Here is a 25,851-nt window from a genome sequence, read left to right as displayed (position 1 = left end):
GTGGCTCATCTATCACCCTAAAATGTTTTATCAGCACCTGAAAAAATCTCAACGAGAAGAATAGCCTCAGATGTTGCCCATTCAAGGGGCTTTTAGATACAGAATTATTTTTTAAAAGGGTCTTTTTAAAATCTGATATTATTTGCTGGCTTTTCAACCCTGTTTCATAGCTCCTATGGCACCACTTCTATAAATACTCCTCACCAACAAAGAAAGGAAATCACAATAGATTAAAGGAAAATCAGGTTAACAGGCAGCAATCTCTGCCCATTCAGCCTCAGACATTTGTGAAAATAAAGGATTAGGAAGAATTACTGCCAGGTACTAGCTGAAAAAAAAAACCAACAAAAAAAAAACCCTTTTATGTCATCTTTGTCTTCTCTAACAGTTATTAGAGGTGTAAGAACAGCTCAGTGTCAGAAGTGATCTGTATTTGAAACGAGCAGAAGTCACAATGATGTGAGATGTTGCATTTTTTGTAAATTTTGTACTGTTTATTTGACACACAAATCATGAGAACCTTTTATTTTTTTCTTTTAAAAATGCTGTTTCTGGTTTGAAAACAAGTTTGTGTGTGTTTTGTCTTGAGGTCTGATGGAGAGGAGATGGAGACATGGAGGGGTTTTCTTTGTCTTACCCTCTTACATCACTTTGGAGCTTTCAGAGTAGGTGAACCTGTGCCAGATTTGCCTCAGTCATAATGAGACATTATTTTTATTGCAACAAAAGCCAGAGGAGGAGAATTAAGTTCAGCAAGGTGAGTTTTTTATGTCCAGGGCCTTCCAGAGACCAGCCTCACACCAGAAAATAACAGTTTTGGTAAAAAAAATGGTGATGCAGTGGGTTTGTTGTAAAAATGTGGAAGTATTCTTTGGTTGTAAATTCTACCATAATTTGCCACCTTATTTTCTTCACAATTAAAATTGGTGGGAAGCTTCTTTTTACCTTATTTGAATGAGTTTTTCCACAGAAGGAAACACATTCTGAGTTCTGAAGCAGGGAATAAAACAGTTTTCTCAGAGGAGAAAAAGCAACTTTTTGAAAAGTGCACTGATAATTCTGTAAACAGCTCCTTGCTGGCTCCAGCCTGATCTTCCTTTCAGCTCTGATGTGTTTCAGTTTTTCTTTTAAGAGGAAACTGCCATTTAAAGAACCATCATGTTTGGTGAAACTGTAGAGGAATTATTTAGAGGGAGCAAAGGCTCCCAAGCTCGGGATGTGAACTCTGCAATGGATGTGTTGCACTTGCAGGCTCCATTTTCATGGTGGGAATTTGATTTCCAAGTGTGATAAATCCTAATTCAGCAAATTAGAGAGATGGTTTGGCACTTCAGCTCACCAGAAAGCCACAGTCAGCAGTGGAGAAGGAGCAGCAATGGAGAAGAGGACAACAGTGGAAAACAGACAACATTCCCCCTGATCCATGGACCCAAGGAAGCAGAAAGTGAACTGTGCTTGCTGTCGTAAATTTCATGTGTTAGACCCACCTCTAATTAAATCAGGTTGTAAATTATGTGTAAATCCTGATGGTGCTTTTCAGTTCTCTCTGAAAAATGTGTTGAGCTGTAGGAAATTCTGTCTCTTGGGTCCCTGCTCCTGTTTCAGCCTCACTTCTGGGAATTCACCATTCCTTCTGTTCATTCAGGTGTGTTCATTCACCTCTGAGATGAAACAAAGAAAACTCCACATGCTGGGATCACTGTCATGGTTAAAAGTTCTATCTAGAGGGTGCTCTGTGTTTGTAATCTTGGTTTATCTTTTACTGATGTTGAAATATTCGATGTGTGCTGTATTTCCCAGCCCGCAAAGGTCTTGTGGATGGAGAGGTCTTTCTGTAAGTGGGGTTTTTTTTTGTTCTGTTTTCTTTTTTGTCATGGACAAATGATTAACAACTGAATCAATTGTGCCAGAGGTTGAGCAAGCTGTATCACACAGGCACATCTTGGGTTCAGGCTGGGGCAAAGTCATTTGTAAGAAAAAAAAATCAGGCACAAAAGGCAAACAGAAAGCTTTGCACAGCCCGAATCGTCTCCCCCAACAGTTTGTCCTCAATGTCCAGAGGGCAGTTTATCACTGTGCTCAGTAACTCTGGGTTAAAAAAGGGCTGCCTGAAATACAATTTTTTTATTTGGAGCAGATTCCTACAAGGATTCGGTTAATGTGCCTCTCTGTGTTAAATGTTATCATCAGGCTGCCAAGCCAGAAAGATGTCCCAGCCTGTTGCTGATGTTGCAGAGATGTGGCTCCACAGGCAGAATAATGTCATATGTAAGGTAACTGTGACAAATTAAGGTGTAGCACTCATCCAGGTAATGGCACTGAGCTTGTTGGGTTTGTGTCTTATTACTGAACATGAATCATTATATGTATAGCACCCATCATTGCCATGCTGAGCAAATTAAAATGTATTTACTCTTTGTATCACCAAAGCACTCAGAGATGTGTCCCAGCGTGAGAGATTGTGCTGCTAAAAGCCAGAGTTGCACAGAGTCAGGCTCTGTCTTCTCAAAGATCTTGTCCAGCTAGAGGAAGGCTGGGAAAACACAATGATCCTCCTGATTTTGTGCAGGGAAACACAGATTCAGAGAATTTTGCTCTCTCTAAGGTGCTTGCTGTAGGCTAAGACTAATAGGAAAATGACAGGAAAGACTCTCATGTGTCAGGAATCAAAAAGCTGTGCCTGGAGGGAGAAGCAGCAGGAGGTGAAGGCTCAACAGGAACCAAAGAAAAACTTGCAGGTTCTGTCTGATCTGCCTTTGCACGCCCAGCTGAGCTGACTGATGGCCACCAGCCCATGGTAAGTTCTCAGCCCAGTCAGGACCATTTAAGAGCGAGAATGACTCTGTAGCAGCAAGAAAACGCCAAGACATTACATTGGATACCCTGGCAGGTCCTGCTTTCCTGGGCTCAGGACTTTGGGGATGTGGAGCAGGGAATCTCTGTGGTGTGGCATGGCCCAGCCAGGGCTGGGGCTCTTGTCCTCCCCAGCAGCAGGAGACACAGGGAAGGGCACTCTGAGGGAAAAGGCTTTCCCTGAGACATGAGAATAAATGCTTATGCCTCGTGTCTGACCTTGCTCTGGAAGACAGACATGAAAAGCAGCCATAAATAAATGATTCTGCACTCTCTTCCTAGAAAGCCGACTTGAGTTTACTTATCACTTCCCTCTTGCCAAGACTCAAACATGTTTCGTTTGTTGAAATATTCATTTCCCCCGTTCCTTGAAAGGAGCATTGCAAAGGAAGGTGCAGATTGCTCCTGGGCAGAGCTTTGCTGGCCTCGGGAAAGCCGTGTGTCTGCTAACCAACCAAAGCAGCGTTTACCTTGTGAGCCTGCCAGCTGCTGCCTCATCTGCTGTTTACAGGGCGGCACAGCAGCTCTGCAGTTCCTTTTTTGTGCTTGAACCCTGTTCAAACCCCCAGAACAGACAGAGTTGGGGTGCTGGTGGTTTGGGAGCTGCACAGAACCTCGGAGGGATGAGCGCCCAATTCCTGTTGCTGCTGCTGCTGTGTGCCGTGGTGGGCACCCACACTGCCCATGGCTTTGGGTGAGTGAGAGCTTCTGCAGGATATGGCAGGAGAAACCAGCAGGGTCAGCACAGGCCTGGGTGTTGTAGGGGCTGTCATTGCTGTCCTGAGTGATTTCTGCAGCTCTAATGAATGGCAAAGGCATCGTTTGGAAGTCGGAGCAGGGCGACGTTTCTGCCTTCAGAGGAGCAGTCCTGGTGATGAATTGGAGCTGACAAATTGCCATGCTCGTGTTGTAACGTGGAATTGGTTGAACATGCAGCCTCCTTCCATGCTGGCTGCCCCACAGAGGGCTGGGCACACAGGGTATTCTCTCTTTAAAGTGCAGAAGTGGTGGGAATGTGGCTGAGAGCTGTTCCTTTCTCTGCTGCTGTAATAGATTTTGCTGTTTCAGAGAACTGCATCTTGCAATCTTTCCAATCTAACTATATTTTTGCACTGTTCTCTGAACTTTGAGCTTTGATTTCATGCCTCAGCAAGCTGATGAGGTTTTGTAATTCCTTTATTCAATGTGATTTTTAATATGCTATAATGTGAGCCCCATGCCAGGCACTAAATCATACTTAAAGCTTCAGCTGATGCTGTTCCTTGTCAGGGTTGGAAGAATTGGGAACATCGCTGTGGTAGTTTCCTTGTCAAACTGGGCATGAAAAGAAACTAATTGTCAACATTTTACTAAAGCTCCCCACTTGAGGAAGGTGCAACAAGGGAGCATTTGTCTGGGACAAGGATTTAATCAGAAATCCTGAGTCCACCAAAAGAGGAGGCAGCATTTTAACTGTGGCATTGTGGAAACCTTGGAGACAGCTGTCTGTGAGGGAGTGAGAGTGGCTGGGGTGAGCAGTGAAGGCTCACTTGGGGTTCAGGCTTGTTACTGGGTTGAAAGGGATTAATGGGTTAATGACTCATGAGCTGAGAGTAGAATTAAACCAGTGTCTTTGGCCAGCTTGGGGGAAAATGGGCTGCTGGGCAGAGAGAGACACTTAAGCCTGTTTTTGAGAAATGCTGAGTGCATGCCAGGCCTTTCCTTGGGACTGATGTTCATGGTGGAGATGTCTGACCTTGGAGCCACAGAGCAAGGGCAGCAACTGATGAAGGTTTTACTGCTTGCACAGCCTGAGGTGAAGCCCAGATTGGTGGGCTGTGGGTTTAGTTTCCCATGCTGGCTGGAGAGTGGATCAGGTCTTTACAGAATCAGTGCCAGTGTAATGAATGCCACCAGGATGAGGACTGAAATCCAGAGGTCACAAAGCGTGATGAGTGTTAGCTCTCCTTGGTGTGAGGTTTCACACAGGCACAGGCTGAGGGGCCAGAGCTCACAGTTTCACATCCTGAAGCTCTCGTGTTGTTGGTCACAGTGGCCAGGAGTCCCCGAGCCCCAGCGTGGCCAGGGCCAGGCTCGGCCGTGTCCCACCACAGCCCCGCGACTGCATCCTGTCCTCCTGGTCCTCCTGGAGCAAGTGTGACCCCTGCCACAAGAAAAGGGTGAGTGTCTGTGCTCTGGGGACCACTGAGAAACCAGGAGGTGAGACCTCCTTCAAGCCACATCCTTTTTGTCCGTGGGGTTGGTCAAACTGAGGGGGGCTGATGAGAAAAGCCCTGTATAGATGAGACCATGGGCTTTCCTTTCAGGTGGCTTTTAGCTCTCCAGCTCACCACCCCCAGTAATTCCAGTGCTTTCCAGGATGCCTCTCTGTCCTGAGAAGGTGCAAGGCCAGGCTTTGCAGGGACTTTCCAATACAGTCCTGTCATTCCATCATCAGTGCAAGGCACCTTCCCCACTAATGGTCCCCTGTGGGACCTGGAGACGCTCGGTGCCTCTCAGGATTAAGATGCTTTTTCTTGTCTGCCAGGCAGCATTTTCCACCCCAGAAGCCCCATCAAATGAAAGTAATGATCCCAACAGCGTGAAGAGCGAAATCCCCGTTGCTAGAGAGACCTCTGCTAACAAGTTGGAGAAGCTGTTCCCAGGCTTAAGCAGAAATAACCAGTGATGGGAGGTGGGGGGAGAGTGAAGCTTCGTATCAAAGAGTTAATCTCAGAAACCAGGGAAAAAAGGAGGGACAACATATTGGATGGAGTAATTGACTGCTTCACAGCAGTGTTGTGGGCGGAAAAAAATCCCTAATGATACAGAGGGGCAAGTAAATACACTGACAGAAAATAACAAGGGATGTCGTTACCAGCACTAATTGAAAGAGAGGAGATGGAACTGGATCCTTCCTCACTCTTGCAGAGTCCCGCACTGCACTGTCAGGCTCATTTAAACAAACTGTCAAAGAAAAGCAAACTTTCCTTCATCCCTCCCAATCCTCAACCCTTCCTCAGTAAAATTAAAACTGTGGCAGATCAGAAACCTTTGAAAGGAGGCAAATTACCAGCTTCACACTTGTGTGCTGACACTTTTCTCTTTTAATATGATAGAGCGCGCTTAGATCAGATCCCGGCGACGCAAAGTTTGTTTCTCAACCAGAGAAGCGTAAAACTCACCATTTCTGTGCACTTGAGTCAATATTTTTTATTTTCATCACAGTACAGATTTGCCCGCCTGGAACAGCCCTCTCAGTTCGGTGGAGATCCCTGTGATGGCTCTGACAGGGAGGCTGAGCAGTGTGTCACAAACAGCCCTTGCAGGAGCAGAGCTCGCTGTGATGGCTTTGTGTGTGCAGTTACAGGTAAGGATCTGGGGGACTGTGCTGCTCAGGGGTCACTCCTGATGTCACTGTGCTCAACTTTGTGCTTCTACAGGAGTTTGCTGGCTCAGAGCGATGTCAAGAACTGACCTGGCTCCTTCCGTGCTTGTGTTTGTGTCAGTGAGGCTATTAGCCATCTTTAGAACCTCTAAATAGGAAATTATAACCTGGTTATATCAGCAAAATCTGGAGCACAAGGGACAGGTGTCACTTCTGATGCCACTGTGCTGAACTTTGTGCTTCTACAGGAGTTTGCTGGGCCAGAGCGATGCCAGGAACTGACCTGGCTCCTTCCGTGCTTGTGTTTGTGTCACTGAGTTTGTTAGCCATCTTTAGAACCTCCAAACAGTAAATTGTGACCTGGTTATATCAGCAACATCTGTAGCACAAGGGACAGCTGTCACTCCTGACGCCAACTTTGTGCTTCTACAGGGATTTGCTGGGCCAGAGGGGTGCCAGGAACTAACCTGGCTCCTTCCGTGCTTGTGCTTGTGTCTGTGGGTCTATTAGCCATCTTTAGACCCTCCAAATAGGAATTTGGACCCTCCAAATAGGAATTTGTAACCTGGTTATATCAGCAAAATCTGTAGCACAAAGGACAGGTGTCACACTCCTGATGTCACTGTGCTGAATTTTGTGCTTCCATGGGAGTTTGCTGGGCCAGAGGGATGCAGGAACTGACCTGGCTCCTCCCGTGCTGGTGTTTGTGTCAGTGAGGCTATTAGCCATCTTTAAAACCTCCAAACAGTAAATTGTAACCTGGTTGTATCAGAAAAACTGGAGCACAAGGGACAGCAACAGGAGCTCAGCACCTGAGATGGGGCAAAGGAAAAGCCTCAGCTCTGCATCTCCCAGTGTTTTGGTGAGACTGAAAGCACTCAGTAATTGTGGACATGGGGAGAGAGAAAGAAAATAATGCCATATACAAGGCCTGCTGAAACAGCATATTTGTTCTCTCAAAAAAACCCAAAAATTACCAAAAAATTCTACACTTCTTTTATACTTTTAATTATTGTGGGTTTTTCCTAAGATGAGCAAGGAATTCTAAGATTATGATGCTTTTGAGTGAAACTGAGCAGATGGACTTTGGGGATCTATGCAGATAGAGAAGATTTTTTTTTTTCCCAGCTAGATTTGAACCATTCATTCCAGGAATTTTCTGTTTTGCTCCTAGAGCCCATGTCAGGGAGTGTGACCACGGGTTGTTTCATGGGTGACCTTCCCCTTCCACCCTAGGGAGATGCATTGCACGGAGGCTGCTCTGCAATGGGGAGGACGACTGTGGGGACCAGTCAGATGAGAAAAACTGCAAAAAAGTGTTCAGGAAATGTGACCAGAAGATGGAAGAGTACTGGGGAATAGAGAACCTGGCCAAAGGGTAAGGCTGTGACTTTGGTGAGATGCTCTCTTCCTTAAGACTGAGAATGAACTAATGTGACTTCATACAAACACTGAGCAGAGGAAAGCTGGAGCAGCACACTGCCCATCTGTAAGATCAGACTGTGTGAAAAGAGGGTTTTTTTCTTACTCTGCAGGGAAAAAATTGCTTTTTACATTAAAAAAAAAAAGAAAAAGGAAAATCATATTGCAAGAAAAAATATAATTTTCTCATTATTCTCTGGAGATATGGCTTCTGCACATGTCATCGCTAATGCTTTGTACTTCTGAGTTTAATCAAAATTAAAAATAATGTTGGACAATTATAGGAACATGCTTCTCATCTCTTTGAAGCTACAATTGCTCAGTAATTTGCTTTTAGTGGACTTCCCTTTTTTTCCAGATTGTTCTAAAATTAGAGTTAATTTTTTTACAGCTTCAGTGTCATTATCATGCAAGCCCCTCTCCCCAAAATCAGGAGAGGCAGATCCAACAGAGTCCTGGAGCTCTGATAGTTTTTTGTGGGGTTTTTTTTGATGAAGTTTCACCCCACCAGCAGCAATGGGAAAAGCCAGTGATGGGGTTTAATCTCCTCATCTCCACAAACTGCAGTGCTGCATCCTTTCCTGGAGCAGACAGGTTCTGTCCATCATCCCCAGAAATCAAAGGAAAACTCCCTGTGCTTTCAAGGATTACTTGAGCTGTTGCTTGAGTGTCTCTTTTGTTGTTCCCCAACAATTTTTACTGTGATCTACTGACCCCTGGTTGCCCCTGGGTCAACCTGGCAAAGATTTTGGCTGATAAACCAGAACGAAGAAGTGGGAATTACAAATCAGTCTGGGTTGATGGCATGGATTGGCAAATCTGGCTTTGAAGGTTCTGATGGGTGCTGTGGGTATTTGGGGGTGCTCAGGGTGAGCAGCCTGGTGGGGAGGGGTTTGGCTGATCCAGTTTGTTCTGCTCTTCCTGGAGAGTTCCAGTAAAAGCCACAGCATGTGTTTTACTGCCAGTGCTGTGTCATTCACAGCTGCGGGATGAAAATTGCCATTTATATTCATCAAGTGTCAAAATTCAGCTCTGTCTTTTGCTTTCTCATTAGTCAGGTCCTTCTGCAGCACCTGGGTTGGTTGGACAGTGAAAGAGGCCAAGCTCTCTTTTGGGGTTTCTGAATAAAGAAGTGTGAAGCAAAGAGCCTGTGGCCAAATGAAACAATCTTTTGTCTCTCTCAGCCAAGACATTCATGTTTAGCTCTGAACTGATGGTGCCATAAAAGATTGCTGCTCTGCTTCACCTACAGGTTGAATATCTTCACAAACAGCTTGGAGGGGCTGGTCCTTGATCACAGGTACTATGCTGGGGGATGCTCTCCCCATTACATCACAGACACCAGGTTCAGGAAGCCCTACAACGTGGAGAGCTACACGCCAGAGGTGCGTGCCAAATGTACCTGCAAATATACCCACACACACATATTCCAATGGATTTAGTGCCCAGATCTTCACTGCTGGATCATTTTGTACAAAAAAATCGCAAAATTCTTGACACCCAATAGGATCAGGCTGATTTTTACCCTGTTCTAGAACATCCTCATACCCACGATGTTGAACACACCACAGGCTTTGTGTGAAAACTTGTTCCTGTCATGCATCAAAGCTGCATTTTAAATATATATTTGACCTTAGTGCTCCTGATGGCGTGATGGTTTTGAGTGCTGCCCACTAGGAAACCTTTTCTTTTTAGAATTTGTGCTTTAATTGATGCCTGTGTTTAAGATTTCACCTCCTTTGCATAAGATTGACATATTAAGTGAAAGCCTGAGGACCTTGCAGCATGGACGAGATAGGAGCTTTCCTGCTGCTGTAAATCAAGTATTCTTGAAGTACCTGTGTTAATAATAATAGTGCTTTGCAATTATACAAGGCTTTTCATCTTCAAAGTGCAAGCATTAATTCACAACCATATTTGTGTCTGCTTTCCTTCCCCACGCTTCAGGTGTACAATCGCTGTGCAGGAAATGAGACGTGTTGTTTTTCCTTTCTGTTTAGACCAAAGGCAAATATGAATTTACAATGACTGAATATGACTCCTACTCAAATTATGAAAGCACTGTCCTGAAGGCAAAAGCGACGCAGTCAAGCTTCAGCTTCGGTATAAAAATACCAAAAGTGTTTGAACTTGGTTACAGCTCAAATGACATGAGGTTCAAGAAGTTCATGAAGAGGATGAAAAGATTTTCTTCAAGTGTAAGCACTGCTCCATTTAATTCCTTGTAAGTGTGTGTGTGTGTGTTGGTTTGAGGCTCCTCCTCAGGTCAGCATCCAGCACTAGAATAAATCAAATCCTTTCCCCAACTGGATTCTGCCATTTGTTCAAGGCTTGACTACTCCCACAGTGTCTTCCTTTGTGTTTGCTGCACCCAGGAGCTTTTCCATTCAGCTCTCAGCCAGGATCTGGGCTGCTTGGTCTTTGAAAGCAGCCACAGCTTGTTGAGAGGACTCAGTGATGCTTGAGGGTCCCTTCCAGCTGTGGAAATTCTCTGATTCTCAGTGTGGTCTGTCCACTGCCCTGCTGGGCACCCACCTTTGAATGCTTGTAGTGAAAAATTGAAACTGAAAGGCCTGTTCAACTTGAATCTGTAACTCCTACGACTGCCATAATTTGTTTTCTTTTTTTTTTTTTCATCTGTTATTGCCATAAACTAAGGTAGCTCATATCAGTGGTGTAATACTATCACCAATCTCCTTGCAGTATAAAGTTTACTCAGGAATGGCAAAGTATTCCTTGCATTTGCTTCCTGCAAAGTGGAATTTCTCACAACAAGATCAGAGATTGATGAGAAACATTTGCAACAGATACTCATAAATAAACCAAATATTAAGTCCTGAGTTTATTATTTAAGCTGCAATGTTCTATACTGATCCCTCCCTGATGTGCTTGTCCTGCTGGCCCAGACAACTGAACACTAAATCCTTTGAACATAATGGAAGACATTTTCTGTTCCAGACTTTGATGCCAGAAAGGGGAGAGAGAAAAATTATCCATGTTTACATATCTGCACAGAACCATATTTAAATGTGTGTGTGAGAGAGAAAGACAGAGAGAGAGTTTGTGTTTTCTTCTTTCCTTTCAGTTTTGATAAGGGCATAGTTTGTGAAATACAAATATGAATCTAGCTCAGCCAGAGAATGACCATTTCCCATACAACTTCTGATTTCAGATGTCAGAATTTTTCAGGAGGGAGCTTGTGAGAGATGAAGTTTCATTAGGGGCAAAGCAGTCCTGCAGGATGCTGAGGTGTCCTTGCATTCTGGATGCGCCACAGCAGAACCTGGGCCCTGCCTTTTCCTGTGTCCCATCATGGCCTGACTCTCAGGAACTTTTACTACTGAAAGTTTTGCTTTTGCAAAAAATTGAAGGTTTCTAGATGAAAAATAGTTATAAGATTTCCAGTTATAAGGTTTCCAGTTGGAATCTGTGAAATCAACAAATCCCAACCAGCACTGATGGTTTAACTGCAAATAACAAACTCCCATTGCCCTGACAATGCCATCCCTCCCTCCTCGTGGGTTCTCCTGCCTTTCCTGCAGTCCAGCAAGTTCCTCCACGCCCGTTGTGAGCTGGCTGTTGGTGTGTACAAGCTGAAGCCCCGGGCCCTGATGCTGCACCACGAGTTCCTGCGGCGGCTGCGGCAGCTGCCCACGGAGTACAGCTACGGAGAGTACCGGGAGCTCCTCAGGGACTTCGGGACACACTTCATCCAGGAGGCCACTCTGGGAGGCACCTACGAGTACACCTTGGTCATGAACAGCCACGAGCTCCAAGAGGCAGGTGCGTGCAGCTGATGGTGGGGAAGGAGCTTTGGAGTGACGGGAGCCTCCTGGAGCCAGGTCTCGTGAGCTCTTGGAGGTTCGTTTCTCACCCAAGGTAGCTCAGCTGCCTTTGGAGGCATAAAATCAGCAGGATGGCTTCTGTTGCAGTGTTGGAAGCAAAAAGGTTTTAATAAAAGGTAAAATAATAAATTCTTTACAGAGAAAAACTGAGCCAGGGCAAGAGGTTCTTGCTCTTGGTAAAACACCTCACAAAAGTGATTAGTTTCTTTGTTCTCTTCTTTTTCTAGTAAATTGCCCAGGTGGGACTTTTTGGCTCCTGTCCAATTAGCTATCCTTAAGTTTGAGGTGAAGTCCCCCAGGCCTAAGAGATGGCTTTTCCACCTAACTGAAGAGAGAAACTTCTGAGCTTCTTTCCTTTTTAAGGGGACAAAGGAAAATTTTGTCACTCCGTCAACAGGGGGGCACATTCCAACACTTTGGGGCTGGATTTTGGGTGGGAAACCTCTGAGCAGGCACACAGGGATGGCTCAGGTCTGAGAGGGAGAGGGAGGTGATGGGAGAAGGGCTCAACAGCATCTCAAAGAAATCCTTCAGGAAATGTGGGAGTAGAGGCAGTGAATAAAGAGGTTTTCAAAGCATGCTCAGCATCATGGGCTGGATTTAGTTCACAAAGCCCTGTGGCAAGCATTTTAGACAACAGCATTTTAGAGGCTGACAAGATGTTGAGATGAATGAGAATCGTGGATCTTAACACTTCTGTTAGCTTTGAAAAGCTTCACCCTTTTTCCACTGCCTTTCAAATGGCAGGCTTGGAACACCTTTAGCCTCGAGAGCTTTTCCAGCATGTAGGAAACAGTAAATAATTTGCTGGGTTACTCCTGTGCCTGACATTGCTCCTGCTCTTTGGCTCTGGCTCCCTTTGTTGAGAGGAATGATGATTGTTGTGTAGGACAGAGTGAGCAGTGTGACATTAATCAATAGCTGCACTCTCAATTATTTATTCATTGGCAGGGGAGTGAGGAACTGCCTCTGCTGTCTGTTTGCAGAGGCATTTACTGGGCTCTGCTTTGTGTAATGCTCTCCTTGTTTGTTCTTCTGCTGTGTGGGAAGTTCCTCACCCTGCAGTCAGAGAGAGGGACAGAATTTAGATTCACATTTCAGGTATTCACATTCTAACAGAGCTTCCCAATTTCTCAGCTGGTGCTGTGGGCCCGTCACAAGCCACGTTTGTTTGAATTAAAGTCTATTATTGTTTGCATCAAAATGCTCAGTGTCTGCTGCCCCAGATCAGGACCCTGCAGCAATAACAACATTTTCACACAAGTGCTGAACTGGGCTGTAAGTTCTCAGCAGGGTTTTGTAGGTCCAGTCTGAGCATTCAGGTTTTCCCCTTCAAATCCCTCGTTATATTTGTGCTGGAACTGAAATTTTCTTTTGCAGATCTGGTATCCCACCCTGTGTGACATGGTTGGTACCTGCTCTGCTCTCCCACAGAATCCAATCTGCCACATCTTAGAATCATGGAATCCTTTAGGTTGGAAAAGCTCTCTGAGATCAGGGAGTGCTGTTAACCCAGCACTGCCAAGGCCATCGCTAAACCATGTCCCCAAGTGCCACATCCACATGTCCCATGAATCCCTCTGGGGTTGGTGACTCCACCTTGATAACTCTTTTGGTGAAGAAATGTTTCCTGGTATCCAATCTAAATTTCCAGGTAGCACTTAAGGCTCCTCTGGCAGCAGAGAACTGGAGATGTGAGCTGGTAAAAGGAGGAAAATCTATTTCATCTATTCCTCCTAAAGTAATTCTGGGGATGGAGAAGGGTGGTGGGCAGTCTGTGCTTAGACATCCTCTGTGTTCCCACCCAATGCAGCTCCACCCACAGCTGGGGTGTGGAAAATCCTCCTCTTCCAGCATTTATCTCTCATTTCCACTTGGCTTCTGAGTTCTGTAAAATGTAGAGATTTCATTTCACATAGTTCTGTTAAGTAACAAAAAAAAACCCAAAAAATAACCTTCTTCATATCTTTCTTTTCTTTTCCTAAAGCAAAAATACTTATAAATCACATTTTCTCTGTATGTGGACATAAAACATGAAATAATTGTATTAAAACTTTACAATTTTTATGTATTTAAGGTTATTCTCTGAGTGATGTCCAGAAATGTGCACAGAAGGGCTTTAACATTGCTGTGAATTTTGGTAAATTCTCTGTGGGGCTTGGAGTAGATTCAGCTGGCTGTAATGCCCTTCTGAAAGAGATTGGAGGTAAGCACTGAACACCTCTGCCATTTCATTTCTTTGTCATAGTGAAAGGAAGGTTTTGTCATTTTCCCTGCCTGAAATATTCGCCCACTCCCTCACAGCCACTTTTGAGTGTGGGGCTAACCCCAGCCAGGCTTAATAGAGAGGGAAATACCTCAGAGCTTGGGGTTTTTCCAAGACTGCCTGTGTAGAGAGGGAATATCTGCTCAGCATCCCAAGGATTATCAACCATCGCCCAGCTCTGTGTTAAACATCAACCCCCGTCTCTCAGCAGGGCAACCCAGCCTCCCTTTGCACCCTGATGGGGAAAACAGGGAGGTGTTGGGGCTGTGGGGACCTGGGGGTGTGCACAGGAGGAAGGTGCACCTGGAAATCCATGGGGGACAACTGGGAATATTGAGGAGCATGGGGCTGTGGAAGGAGCTGTGAGCTTAAAACCATGGGGAAGGAATTCAGGGGAGGGATGCAGGGTGCAGGATGGGGGATTCCTGCAGGGGAGCAGGAGGGACACAGGACACACTTTGCAGCTGAGCAGCACCTGTGCCCTTTTTCCTTTGCCCTCTGGGTGGGACGGGTCCTGCCTGGGAGAGTTTTGGTGTCAGTGATAACTGCAGCCCACAAAGGCGCAGCTGGGCACTTTTCTGAGTGATATTTTGCAGACAGCACTGCCAGGAAGCAGTTTGTGGAGGATTTCCAGGTGCTGGTCCGCGGAGGAGCGAGTGAGGAGATCACCACCCTGGCCCACAAGGACCTGCCCACGGCCCAGCTCATGCAGCTGTGGGGAGATGCTGTGCAGTACAACCCTGAGATCATCAAGCTGAAGGTACTGCACCCTCCCCTTCCTCCAGCAACAGCTGAGCTCATGGGAAAACTCTGCGTTTAAATAAGCAGGATTTAGAGAAAAAAGAAAAAAATCAGGAATAACAGACTGTGGTGGTGTTTGTGGGTCCCCAGGACAAGGGAAGATATGAGAATCTTGAATCCATGTTTCAGAAGGTTGATATCATATCATATCTTATGTCATATCATATCTTATATTACATTATATTATATTACATTATATTACACTATATTAGTAATACATAATACAATATAATGTAATATAACTATATTACATTATATTATATTACATTACATTATATTATATTATATTATATTATATTATATTACATTACATTACATTGCATCATATCATATAATATCATATATTATATCATATCATATTACATTATACTATATTACACTATATTACACTATAGTAGTAATACATTATACAATATAATGTAATGTAATATATTATATTATATTATATTATATTATATTATATTATATTATATTATATTATATTATATTATATTATATTATATTATATTACATTACATTACATTACATTATATTACATTATATTACATTACATTATTTTACATTATTTTACATTATATAATATATATATCTTATATCATATATTATATTAAAAATGCTATACTAAAACTATACTAAAGAAAGAGAAAGGAGACATCAGAAGGCTAGAAAGGAAAGAATAACAAAATCTTGTGACTGAACAAGAGTCTGGCACAGCTGGACCGTGATTGGTCATCAATTAAAAACAACCTACATGAAACCAATCAAAGATGCACCTGTTGGTAAAGCATCTCCAGACCATATTCCACAGCCATCAGATAGTTATTGTTTACATTTCTCTTCTGAGGCTTTTCAGCTTCTCAAAAGAAAAGTCCTAGCAAAAGGATTTTCATGAAATATGGCAGTGACAACAGATCTTATTGTGCAGCTTCTGTGAGTGTTCAGAAATGCAAAGGTGGGATGCTTTAAAGGGGCTGTGGTTGGAAATACACAAAGTAAACAGCTTTAACCCTTCAACTGGGCGGTGCAGATGTCATTTCTTATTGCCTGCCAGGCAATTCAGATAATCACCTTCTGCTTTACCAATGTATAGCTTACCAAAAATTGTATCTGGTAGCGTGTATTTTATAAGGACTTCTATTTTCCTTGATGTTTATCAACTTCTGTGAGCACCAGTGACCATTCTTTGAGGTGCATTTTCATTGTGCATGTCTGGATGTTTGTGCAGCTTGGCTGAGCCTCAAAAACAGGACTTAGACTTGGAAAAGTCAAGGATTTTTGATCCCTGGAGAGTTTTAGAAATGCAAAAAAGCCAGAAGTGTGCAGCAATTCTGCCTCATCATCTTTAATGTCAAAATGAGTGAACAGTACAAAGGTGCAAGAGAACATCCTTTTAAACAGGAGTTTGGACTGGTAGAGGTAGACGTTGATTTATAGTTGTTTCTTCTCAAAAAATTTAAAATTATATTTTAGGCAAAATTTAATTTTAGGTAAAATCTAAATTTACAATTTAATTTTAGGTGAAATTTAATTTTAGGCAAAAATCTTTACATTTATAAAAGGGGATTGTTTCTCAAGATAGAGGTGGATTCTAAAAAGGTGAAGCAAGCAAAAATCAGTAATTTGGAAATACAGCCAGTGCCCATCTGGTACTTGCTGCAGCCCCTGCTGTGCTGTGGATTGACCTTCCAGAAATGCCCTGGGAGCTCTCAGGGCAGGAGAGAGAGAAATGCAGCCCTGTGCGCAAAATCCCCTCTCAGAAAAACCTCCCATGAGGAGCTGAGGTGTTCTTTGTCCTGCCTGGCATCGCTGACCAGACTGCCCAGTGAAAAACCTCAGGCAGATGTAATTTGGATCTGGTATCTTCATTTCCATACCAATATCCCTGTGGGGCTGGAAGATCAAAAGTGCCAGCGGAGTGTGACTAAATGTCAGCCCAAGAATGCTTAGTTAGGGAAAACTAAAGCAAATCAGTTCATAAATCATCTGCTGGAGGGACTTGGCAGGTCACTCTTAGTGTATTTCCTCATTTGTATGGTCTGAATTCAAAAAGCAAAGTATGGATCACAGATAATTGATGGAGAGTGGATGTACAGCAGCAGGAAATGAGGAATTTCTTTTGTTTTATTGGAACATTCTTTAGTTCTTGTAGTGTGAGCCTGTGTTGGCAGGAGGGTGATCTTTGATGCTTCCTGTGCGTGTGGACTGCCTGGCAGCATCCCTGCAGGGAGGATGGGAATTTGGGATGGATCCTCTCATGGCACATGGAATTATCATCCCACTGGCCATATTGACACCCCACTTTAACTTTCTCAGGAGGAAAATAAATGAGTGAGCCAAAGTCTCCTTGGTTCTGTACCTTTACTACACTGTGCAAATTCTTTTCTTCTCTCCCTGACTCCATCTGCAGATGGAGATCAAATCCTCTCCCTTTGGAAGGCAATGAAACCCTTATCTGGGCTCCATAAGGATAAAAACCTGCCTTGAAATGCAGGAGTGGTGAAGGTGGAAGTGCTGGTGTGAATCTGTCACTGGTGCCTCTGGCTGTGCTGGGGGAGATTTTTGTGGATGGTTTTTAGGGGATGTTTTTAAAATCAGAGTAAGAGCTCACTCAGAAAATGTAAGTTTGGGCAAATCTGATCTAAAAATGCCTGTACCAGAAAAAAATGGATGAGAGAGGATTTAATTAAACTCCTGTGCAGCTGAGCCTGTTTCTTATCCAACAGGTTGGCTGCTGTATTTTGTTACACAGAAAGGTTTGTTGCTCCTCTGGTGTTGGAAACCAAGGGGAGCATCCCTGGGAGTATTCCTGCCATCGTGGCCTCATTGTTCACAAGGTTTTAGCAAGCAGCAATGGGAAACCTGGAGTTTGTGCCACACAGCCTCCATTTCCCCCTCCAGCCGTGCCACCACCCAGCCTTGGGATGCTCATGGGACTAATGCATGGCAATTAACTGGGAATTAATGCAGTTTCTCCCCTCCCTTTAGGCAGAGCCACTGTATGAGCTGGTGAGTCCCTCTGACGTGGCTGATTCCATGAAAATAAAGGAGAATCTGCGCCGGGCTCTGGATGAGTTCCAGCTGGAGAGCAGCTCCTGTCGCTGTGCTCCCTGCCTTGGGAATGGCATCCCCTTCCTGAGAGGTACAGGGGCCTGCTCCTCTTTCCTGCCCTCTTGATGAATTGACAGTATCACAGAATTCACAGAATCAATGGGTTGGAAGAGGCCTTCAAGATCATTGAGTCCAACCCAGCCCCAACCCCAACTAAACCCTGGCACCCAGTGCCACATCCAGGCTTTGTTAAACACACCCAGGGATGGTGACTCCACCTCTTCCCTGGGCAGCCATTCCAGAACTTTATCTTTAATAAGATAAAGAATCTCAGAATTTACTCCAGCCTTTATTTCCCTTGGCACACAACTTGAGGCTGTGACCTCTGGTTCTCTCAGTGCTGCCTGGTGAAGGAGCCCAACCCCACCTGAGCACAGGCACCTTCCAGGGGGATGTAGAGAGTGATAAGGAAATTAGTTGGGAATTTGTGGGGAGCATGTGGCAAGCAAGTTGCTCTAGTTTTTTCTGTCATTTCTTTATCAGGGAATTACTCTGTGTTTATAAAGTTGCTGTGTTTTTAGAGTCCTGGTAAGTACAGGTAGTAAAGCCGAGGGATGTGTCTTTGTCATGGGAATAACCATTATATGTATCAGTTTAAAGAAAAATTTGTTACTTCTCAGTTATGCATTTAAAAAAAAAAAATCCTTGACATCTTTGAGTCTCCTCCTTTTGATTTTAAGATTGCTTCCATCCTCCTGGAGAAGTGACTACTGTCTCAGCATTAATTAGTGTTTGTAAAAGGGTTTTGAAGATGAAAAGCACCATATAAGTGCCAAGCACAGTGATCACCACCACCACCTCCCCCTGTTTCTGATAGAAGCTGTCCTCCTCTGTGAGCAGGCTGTGATTTAAAAAATGAAGGGGAAAAATAAATTGAATGAAAACTGCTCTGCCTAAACAAGGGATATATGATGTGATGAGAGCTTCTAACAAAGGGACCATTTTGTCAAGTGCCTAATTCCAATCTGCATCTGCAAAAGTCCTGATGAGAATTGTTATCATCAAATTGTATTTAATGCAGAAATGATCACTTCAGGTAGAAGCAGCTGATTGTAGCACTTCAAGCATTTGTCTCATGGTGACCTTTGTTTAAATAACTTTGTAGGAGCTGGGTCCAGGTTAGTGTTTCATTTAGGAGCTCCTCAGCAAAGGTTTTAAATGACCAAGTATTTTCCTAAGCGGGAACTCTTCTCCAGGTTCCTGACATGGGTTGCACATCCCTGGGCAGCCAGAGCTGGGATATTGGGCTTTTCCTCTGCCACAAAGCCAAGTTAGGGTATTCCTGTCCTGCTTGCTCTTTCTTGATGCTGCAGTTTGTTCTTTATCAGGAGCTTTCTCCACGTGCAGGGCTGCGTCCAGGTCTGAAACCCCAAATGCTAAAAGGAGTTGATGGAATGAGTCCAGAGGAGGCCACAAGGAATGCAGGATTAGATGAGGTGTTGGGAAGGAATTCCTGGCCGTGAGTGTGGGCAGGCCCTGGCACAGGGTGCCCAGAGAAGCTGTGGCTGCCCCTGGATCCCTGGAAGTGTCCAAGGCCAGGGTGGATGGGGATTAGAGCTCCCTGGGACAGTGTAAGGTGTCCCTGCCCATGGCAGGGGGTGGGATGAGATGGGTCCCTCCCAAACCAAACCATTCCAGGATTCTGTGATCTCCTTTGCAGAAGAGCAGGAGGACTCTGTGGTCCCCTGGCTCGTGGAATTGCAGCAGTGAGTCTGAGGCTGAGCTGCCTCAGGAACAAATGTCAGGGGAGGTGAGAGGGGGTGCAGGGCAGTCACAGCTCCCCTGGTTATTGGTATTGATCCCTTCAGCACGGGAGAAAAATGATGCCATTTCCCCCAGTGTCCCTTGCTCCCAGAAGATGAAGTGCTGGGGAGAAGTGGATGCCTTCTGGTAAATGTGTCTCTCTCCAGGTGTGTAATCCCCCCATCTGTGCTGTGCTTGCTTCCAGGAGCAGAGTGTGAGTGCCTGTGTCCCCTGGGCAGCAGGGGCAGCGCCTGTGAGATCAGCAGGAGCAGAGGTGAGAGGGGCCCAGGGACAATCCCAGCTGTGCCAGGGCTGGCCAGGGTGTCCAGGGGACTGATGCCAGCCCTGCCTGTCCCCAGTCTGCCCAGTGCACCCCTGCAAAGGGGACAGATGTATTTTCCCTGCCCTCGTCTGAATTTCTGGGCCCTCTTCAGAGGGTGGGTTTATTTCTGCATGTACATGCCTTGCAATTGGATCAAAATAAGAATTCCTGCCTGATTTACAATCCCTGGAAGACCTCAGGTCTCCTCCTTAAGAAACAGCTTGGTTTCCTAAGTTTTTCCCTTTGATAAAGCCAGCATGCTGCAAACTGTTCTCCACCAGATATGCTACCGTGCATTTTAATCTTAAAATCTTATTATTCTGTTTTGAAGCATTTATTAATGCTTCTTGGTCACTTTATATCTCCACTGCCTCCTGACTGATGTTCTTAACTCCTTCTAGTTTAGGATCATCTATGAATTTAATCATTTTGTTTACTTCTTCCAGCTCATTAATTTAGATGCTAAATAATACCAGATCCCAGGCACCCAGAGCTCTGGCACCAACCCACAATTTGATGCAGTGCATTTATCACCGGCTTTGTTTACAGCCTTACCCAGGACTCATTCTGCATGGCTGTGTCCAAACTGAGCCAGGCTGAAATGCACTCTAAGCCAAGATTTCTCTGAACAAGGCGGTAAATTTTTGGATGTTTCTAAGGCAGTCCATGGAGCCTTGAATGGTGGAGTCACTGACACCTTGCTTCAGTCTGTTTTTCACACTCACAGTCACATCCAAGCCTCCCAAAGCTCACATCCATCCATTTGTCAACACTGTAACTTCATTTCTCGCTCCCATTTCCTCCTTTTATGTGTTGCCTCCGTGATTCTCAGTATTTTGAATTTATGTCACTCACATGCTCAGGGTCCAGAAGAATCAGTGTAATAGGAAAAGCAATGGAGGGAAAGCTGAATAGTCAAGCTGTTGTTTACTGAAGTGCTAACACTGCCCCTACCACCTCGAAATGTGGCTGAGACAAGTTTAGTTGGTCTGTTTCCTATCTAGGTTTGGATTAAGACAAAGAGAAACATCCTTCAAGCAAATATAAAGCTAATTGCCTTTCATGTCTACCTGAAGTGTAGTTTGAACAAACACCAGGAATGCTGAATAGAGAATTAACACCTCTGAAACAATCCCTCATTGTTAATGAATCTGGTGCATTGTTAGTGATGTGAACAGGGGCAGAGTCAAATTCAGATACAATTCATGGGAGCTGACAGCTCTTCCCATGGAAAGCTGCTTGTTTCTGCTGCTCCTTTCCAGCTTTGTTGTTGTTTCTTTTCCAGATGCTGCTGTCAATGGAGGCTGGGGGTGCTGGGCCAGCTGGTCCCCGTGTTCAGGAGGGCAGAGGACGAGGAGGAGACAGTGCAACAACCCTGCCCCTCAGAATGGTGGCTCCTCCTGCTCAGGGCCAGACTCTGAGACTGTTCCTTGCTAGGAGGAATCACACAAAACTGATGGCCAGACTGCTTGGGAAGGCATCTCCTCACTGGCTGTCTGAGCTGGCCTCATTCTGCCCATGGATCTCAACCAAATCAGAAACATTTCAGGAGCCACTGGGAGCTGGGAGGGTGTTAGGAGCCACACCTTTGGATGTGCATCGTCCTGTGGGATTGAATGTGCTTACTGACCTCAATATTTTGTTTTTTCCCTGTTTTTGTTGCAGTGGGCTAAATGAGACAAACTTTATCTCTCTCTGCATTTGGTAGCTGCTTGATTTCAAATTGTACTGTCTCGTTGGTGAAGGTTCCTGTGAGATAAGAGGAGACACTTTGATCTCACGTGCAGCAGGGTGTGCACTGATGCACAGCTCCTGTGTCGTGTGCAGCAAAATCCAGCACATTAAAGCCTAAATCTCAATGAGCACAGCAGCATCTAACATGACATTTAGAGCCACTGTGCCTCACTACCCTGCTCTCACAATTTATTGTTCTGTTCCCACCCCTGCCATGGGCAGGGACACCTTCCACTAGCCCAGGTTGCTCCAAATCCTGTCCAACCTGGCCCTGGACACTTCCAGGGATCCAGGGGCAGCTGCTGTGGGACAAATGGAACATTTTGAAAAAGCTGTCTGCACATCCCCTGAGGTCTTCTGCCCTTAGTAGCTGTGTTTGCCCCAGACAAGCTGTGATTAACAAGTCTGGTCCCATTAAATCCAGTATTCCAGCTGCTGCTGGGTCTACCCAGGGTGGGATATCTGACTCAGAGAGAGTTCACTGTGAAAAGACACAAACTGGTTTACCTTTTATTACCATCCCTGGGGCTGTGCATCGCTGTGATGGTGTTCACAAGGGTTCTTGGATGAGGGAAGAGATGAGGATCTGACTCCATGTTTCAGAAGGCTTGATTTATTATTTTATGATATATATTACATTAAAACTATACTAAAAGAATAGAAGAAAGGATTTCATCAGGAGGCTAGCTAAGAATAGAAAGGAATGAATAACAAAGGTTTGTGGCTCGAGCTCTGTGTCCGAGCCAGCTGACTGTGATTGGCTATTAATTAGAAACAACCACATGAGACCAATCCCAGATGCACCTGTTGCATTCCACAGCAGCAGATAATCAATGTTTACATTTTGTTCCTGAGGCTTCTCAGCTTCTCAGAAGGAAAAATCCTAAGGAAAGGATTTTCCATAAAATATGGCTGCGACATATCACAGTCCAGGTGTAACAACAGAGGAGCTTTACAGCACTGTGCCCCATTTCATCAGCCTGCATCCTTCTAGGGACTTGCCTCCTGAAGGTTTATTGATGGTAAATGATTTTTGTGAAGGCATTTGGTTGGGCCTGCTGTGAAATAACCAGGCACAGCTTTGCTCCAAAAGGCAATTCCACCAGTGCAAAGTTGCTCATGAGTGCTGTGAGTCTTCTAACACATCTGCAAGGTCAAACTCTTCTTCTGAGGGGTTTTTAGCAGGGCTGGTGCTGGTGGGCTGGCATCATCCCTTCCCTTCCTTTCAGACTGACGTTGTCTGAATGCAATTCCTGTGCGAGCAGCTCAGGCTCCCTGACACCTGAACAATGGAACGTGCATTTAGTTGTAGCCCTCATGCCGCCTCCACACTTATCCACAGGGCTCCTGTGACAGCTTGAAGAAAGGCAGAGCACATTGCATATGTAAAACAAGAGGGCTCTGTGCTCATTACGGCCTTCATCATTTAGCTGCCAACCCAAAACATTTCCCTTTTCCTCTCTGTAGCTGCAATATCTTTTGTGTGGTGGAAATTTGCCAAGAGATTCTATTTTGGGTCATGGTCAAAGGGGTCAGTGCTTGTGTGAAGGAGGGTATTCCTCCAGGTTTTTTGAAGGGTGTTTGCAGGTTTTTTGCAGTAGAAGCTCTGGAAGGGAGGGCCCTGAGCATGGTTCACCTCTAAGGACACAAACTGCAGTGTCATTGCCTGCCCTTCTGGAGAATCACCAGTGTAATCTGATTAAGGACATTTCTCAGATGAGTCAAGTGGCTTTTGTAAATTTAACCACCTTTCCTGATCATCCAGCTGGTTAAACACACAGCAGTGGTGCCTCTCTTCACTTGCAAGGACAGCCAAGTGCAGTGACCTGACTTGGGAATGTTGTTCCCAAACCAGAAAAACACAGATTTTTTTGAAGTGGTGACAGTACCTGAGTTCGTATATTTGCGTTTTTGCATTTTTTGGGGTTTTTTTTTGAGGAAGAGAGGAGAGGTTTGACAATCATCATCAGGATAGTCTCACTGAAGTGTGAGTTCAGCAGCTGCTGAATATTCAGCCTGTAGGCTTAGAAACCTCTCATAAAGGACATAACTTTATCTTGTCCTTGTGATTCTGTGCTTTGATTCACCTAACTAATGATTTATTATAACCTGGAGGGCAATAAAAAATACTATGCTGAAGCTTTTATTGTTTCATTTTGGTTGGCATTAAATTTTGGTACCATCTTTTACTGGTGTTCCTAACTCTCCCTCCCTGTGTAAGTTCAGATTAATAACCCTGGTGTGAGGGCACGTGTTCAGCAGTGCTCCAGCCCATTCCTCTGCTTAAGGTTCTCCTCTCACTGGGCTCTCCTGCATCCCATGTTGTGTTTTCACAAGTTTTCATGAGGAAAAGAAGAGGATAAACATGGAGAGGCTGTTATTTATTTGCACCTCCCTGCTTGAAGGCATTGCTGCTGGGTTATCCTGGCTTTGGGAACTCCCAGGAAGGTATTTCAGGTGTGTTGTGATGGCCTCATCCAGCTTTCCCAGCACAAAACCTGCGGGAATCTCGCCACTCTAACACCTCCTTCAGCAGTGGGAAGCTGGAGTGCTTTCCAGCCTGGATTCATGTGCTGCCTGTGGTGTCACATCACACAGAGACTTCAGCTGTGAGGCTGGAACATCGTCCAGGCTGCAGCTGGGGCTTTGCAAACTCAGCATTGCTAAATTGCTTTATCATGCTGCTGTTCCTCCCACTTTCATGGATGGATGTAGCTGTTCCTGCCCAGGTTCTCTCCCACACTGAGCTGTTTTGTTGGAAGCTACCCAGAAAGGCCATGCAGAGGTATCAGCAGTCCCCAGATTTCAGACTCCTGGTTTTAGCCTGGTGGCTGAAGAGCCCAGTGAGCACCCAGCACAGCTGCCAGATTTCAGGTCAAATCATGCCTGCAGGTTTATCTGTGGGAATCTACAAAATCAGAGGGTTTTGGGAAAGCTGCAAAAGGCAGGCCTCAGATAGTAGAACTGTGAGCAGAGCTATGCAGTTGCCATGAGATTGGTCAGCAGAAAAATTATTTAAACTGTGGAAAAGCAAGGGCAAATAGAACACTGGTCTGTGTATTAACGCTTGTCTAGAATAACTCTCTAAGCTACAGCAAAGTTTATCTAGCAAGATATTAGGAAGGTTAAGGCTTAATAATGGAGCTCTGTGCATTGTGTTTTAAGGCTTACAAGTAAGTATTGTATTCAAAATAAGCAAGCATTATTTTAACCAAAAGTACGTGTGCTTATGGTGATTAGATAGAACTACTGTCAATGTGCTTTTGCTTTGTGTGATTGGTCAAGAAACTTATGAAGTAAGTTGTAACATTAAATTCTTAGTCTGCTGTCTGGGATGTGAGCTGCTGGCATCTTCCCATTGTCATACCCATGAAATGAGACTGATGCTGAAAAATAAAACAGCTCAAGGCACGTTCCACAGCAGTCCTGTCCCGTTCGTAATTTGTAAATAGCCCCAGGCCGGCAATATTTATCTTCCTTTTATATCCCATTTTAATTCCTCCTGTTTCTGTAAATCCAAAAGCTAGAGTTGAATACAGTAATTATTACCATTTTAAACCGATATTGTTATTTATTTGTGGTGCAGCACCACAGGACCCACTGTGGTGGACACAATAGGGTAGCACCACCAGCACCAGTCCCTCCCCAAACTCTTCAAGAACCTGGAATTTCTTTTGTTTCAGGTTTTTCTGGTGGAATTAAGAGTTTTGTATCTGCCTGTGCATTCCACTTTATAAAAAGGGAAGGCAACAATTTTTGAGCTGCTCCTGCCAGGGAATTTTTGCCTGCTCAAACTGCCAGGCTCAGAGGGACATTGGGGCAGCTGATGTGACATTGACCCTGAGGTAGGAAACAGCTCTGTCTCAAGCACTGCCCTTATCTCCTCTGCTGTTAGCTGGTTATCTGGAGCCTACACCTTGCAACCTCAGGTGTATTGTCATCAATCATTCCCTATTTTCTTCTGCGTGCTGGTTCCTCTCTGCCCTTCCTTTGTTAATAACCCAGTTTGCCTATATCCATAAAAATATCTGATTGTGATACCATTTATCCAAAGCGCCACACATCCATCATGTGCTTATGAGCCAGATAAACAAGGTCTCCTGGGAAATATGCCTCCAGAAATATATAGGATAAATAACTATATCAAATGTATGGCAGTGTGCAAGAGGGGAAAATCCATTCATTAAAACCCGGGTGGAGCTGCAGTGTTTTATTGTACCCTCCAAGCTTTTAGTTTAACTAAGAAACGAACATTTTTGCTGCTTATCTCATCTTGCACAACTCTCCTGCTGCCCACTTCAGCATGAGATATATTAGCTTCTTCCACTGCCATTGTAAATGTGTAATTGCTCATAATCTTTTTTTTTTTTTTTCCCTAGAACGTACAGGC

At 44.7% G+C, this 25,851-nt stretch overlaps 1 protein-coding gene across 1 annotated transcript; it reads left to right on the top strand.

The window, feature by feature from the left end:
• The first annotated feature begins 3,378 nt into the window (after positions 1 to 3,378).
• On the top strand, positions 3,379 to 21,427 carry C8B (complement C8 beta chain). Its single transcript, XM_059478302.1, has 12 exons — positions 3,379 to 3,547; positions 4,886 to 5,012; positions 6,061 to 6,202; positions 7,457 to 7,598; positions 8,895 to 9,027; positions 9,643 to 9,840; positions 11,185 to 11,425; positions 13,565 to 13,693; positions 14,350 to 14,513; positions 17,540 to 17,693; positions 19,611 to 19,679; positions 21,013 to 21,427. Exons 1-12 carry the CDS (start codon positions 3,477 to 3,479, stop codon positions 21,162 to 21,164), a joined length of 1,722 nt encoding a protein of 573 aa, XP_059334285.1. The 5' UTR covers positions 3,379 to 3,476; the 3' UTR covers positions 21,165 to 21,427.
• Positions 21,428 to 25,851: the final 4,424 nt, after the last annotated feature.

This window comes from Ammospiza nelsoni, chromosome 9 (genome assembly GCF_027579445.1).
Source record: "Ammospiza nelsoni isolate bAmmNel1 chromosome 9, bAmmNel1.pri, whole genome shotgun sequence".
Classification (NCBI taxonomy): domain Eukaryota; kingdom Metazoa; phylum Chordata; class Aves; order Passeriformes; family Passerellidae; genus Ammospiza; species Ammospiza nelsoni.
This window is presented reverse-complemented; position numbering and strand designations above follow the sequence as displayed.